Consider the following 2,142-nt stretch of genomic DNA (forward strand, 5'->3'; position numbering starts at 1 on the left):
TTACCCACCACTCCGTTTGTGAAGCAATCTCGATAGAGTTTGGACATTAAAATCAGATAGTTCAGACAGAATTCTCGCTGCTAACTATGCGCATGCCGTCAGACCCAACCTCCTAATTACTACATACATAGCTTCGACCAAGTGGCTATACCAAACCATTATGCTAATTTTTTTTTTTCAATTTCCTCTTCTTCTTTTTTTGTTTTTGTTTTTGCTTAAATAGAATAAAAGAAAAAATATATAAAGATTGTGCTCAAAACCCAAGTCAATGATGGGTACCCCTATCGCTAGGAGCCGGGTCTACTTCTTAGTGAATAAAGTGGTACGCAAAAACTACCCGTCGGAACTTAAGATAATGGGGCGCTCAGCGGCTCAAGAACTGGGTCCCAAGCGGCGTCATACACATCCTCTACTGCAAGCATCTCCATCAAACTCCCTACCTCTGAAGAATCTAAGAATGACGCCTTCTCGGCGGTTAAGGCTATCTCCAGAAGATCCTTATACAAAATACTATCGACATGCTCTTGCACCAGCGTGTCGATCAAATTCACCTCATACACTTTCTTATCATCCTCGACTCGGCTATCCACATTAAACACATTCATTTCCATTTTCAAGTCCCCAAACAACATTTGGACTTTTCCAGTTCTAGAGTTCATGACGGCACTGGAGGTGGCTAAGAAAGGACGACCAAGGATAATAGAAGTATTCTCGAAGACCTTCGGAATCGGGCACATGTCCAGGATAATGAAGTCGGTTAGAAAAATGAACTCGCCCACCTGAATTAAAACATCTTCCGCCACCCCCTTCGGGACTTTCACACTCCGGTCAGCCAACTGTAACGTGACCGGTGTGGCTCTCAAATGGCCGAGGCCAAGCCTCAAGCATACCGAATATGGGAGCAGGTTGACACTTGCTCCTAAATCTAGTAATGCCTTATCAAATTTCTGGCCTGCGATAGCTATAGGGATGGTAGGACAACCATGGTCTTTGCACTTGGTTGGGATATCGACCTGGTGGATGGAACTCACTTGCCCCATCAGAAGCAATTTGTCCTGACTCTTAGTTCTCCACTTTAAAGTGCATAGATCCTTCAAAACCTTTGCAAACTGAGGAATGGCTTCAATGGCTTCCATCAAAGAGATAGGAAATTGAACTTTCTTGAATAATTCAACCATTTGAAAATTCACATTGACCTTAGGCTTCACCACCAAGCGATTTGGATATGGAGTAACGGGTGGCGACAAAGTTGTGGGGCCTGCAGGTGCAGGCACCACCACTTTCTCTTTCTCAGGGACACTTTCCAAGTCTGGAACGATTGCTGGCGCAGCTATCAGCACCGGAAGTGGAACCGATTTTTGCTTTGGAGGTAAATCCTTGACGTTCACCTTCCCACTTCTGAGAGTGGTGATTGCCTTAGCCTCTTCCAAACTGGGATTCAAACTACTCGGGCCAGAAGAATTGCCTACATAATGAGTACCGGCGGTATTGACTAGAGATTGAGAAGAAAACTTTCCCTTCTTCTACTGGACTTGTCCAATTGTCGCCGTCAACTGGGTCAATTGGGTCTTAATGTCACCAATTGCCTGTTTAGTCTGCTTAATGAAGCTAATTTGAGACTGCATGAGAGCCTTCATCATCTCATCAGTTTGCTTATCCTGCGGGGGATGGTTAATGCCAGGAGGTGGTCTAAAAGATGAAGGACCAAACCCCTGCTGCTGCTGAGGGGGGTAACGAAACTGGGTCATTTAGCCTTGAGGGGGTCGGAATTGCTGAACTTGTGGCTGAGGTGGTGCTTGGGGTTGCACCTGGGCTTTTTGATCCCTCCAACCCAGAAATGGGTTTTGGGCCTATCCAAGATTGTAGGGATATGAATACGGATCCCAACGCTGGTTAAGCGCATTCACCTCAGCTTGATTACTATGGTATACGTCTTTAATAATGGGAAAAGCGGGGAAAGCGGTAACTAGATGCCCCAGACACTCACACAACGCGCACACCATCTCGACTCTCACCTCGTTCACCTGTTGGACTTGCTTAAGCTTCAAGTCCTTTAATTACGCAGCCATCTTGTCCAGCTGAGACTGGACATTGTGCTCTCGCACGCTCGATGGAAAAATGCTAGAACCACTGGGTCCTTAT

At 45.8% G+C, this 2,142-nt stretch overlaps 1 protein-coding gene across 1 annotated transcript; it reads right to left on the reverse strand.

Annotated features, from left to right (window-relative positions):
• Window positions 1–347: 347 nt before the first annotated feature.
• Window positions 348–1,748, reverse strand: LOC131302896 (uncharacterized). Its single transcript, XM_058329689.1, has 4 exons — window positions 1,580–1,748; window positions 1,197–1,465; window positions 552–1,109; window positions 348–497 (listed from the first exon to the last, which is right to left on the reverse strand). The coding sequence occupies exons 1-4, from the start codon at window positions 1,746–1,748 to the stop codon at window positions 348–350; spliced, it is 1,146 nt and encodes a 381-aa protein (XP_058185672.1).
• Window positions 1,749–2,142: the final 394 nt, after the last annotated feature.

This window comes from Rhododendron vialii, chromosome 10a, assembly GCF_030253575.1.
Source record: "Rhododendron vialii isolate Sample 1 chromosome 10a, ASM3025357v1".
Lineage (NCBI taxonomy): Eukaryota > Viridiplantae > Streptophyta > Magnoliopsida > Ericales > Ericaceae > Rhododendron > Rhododendron vialii.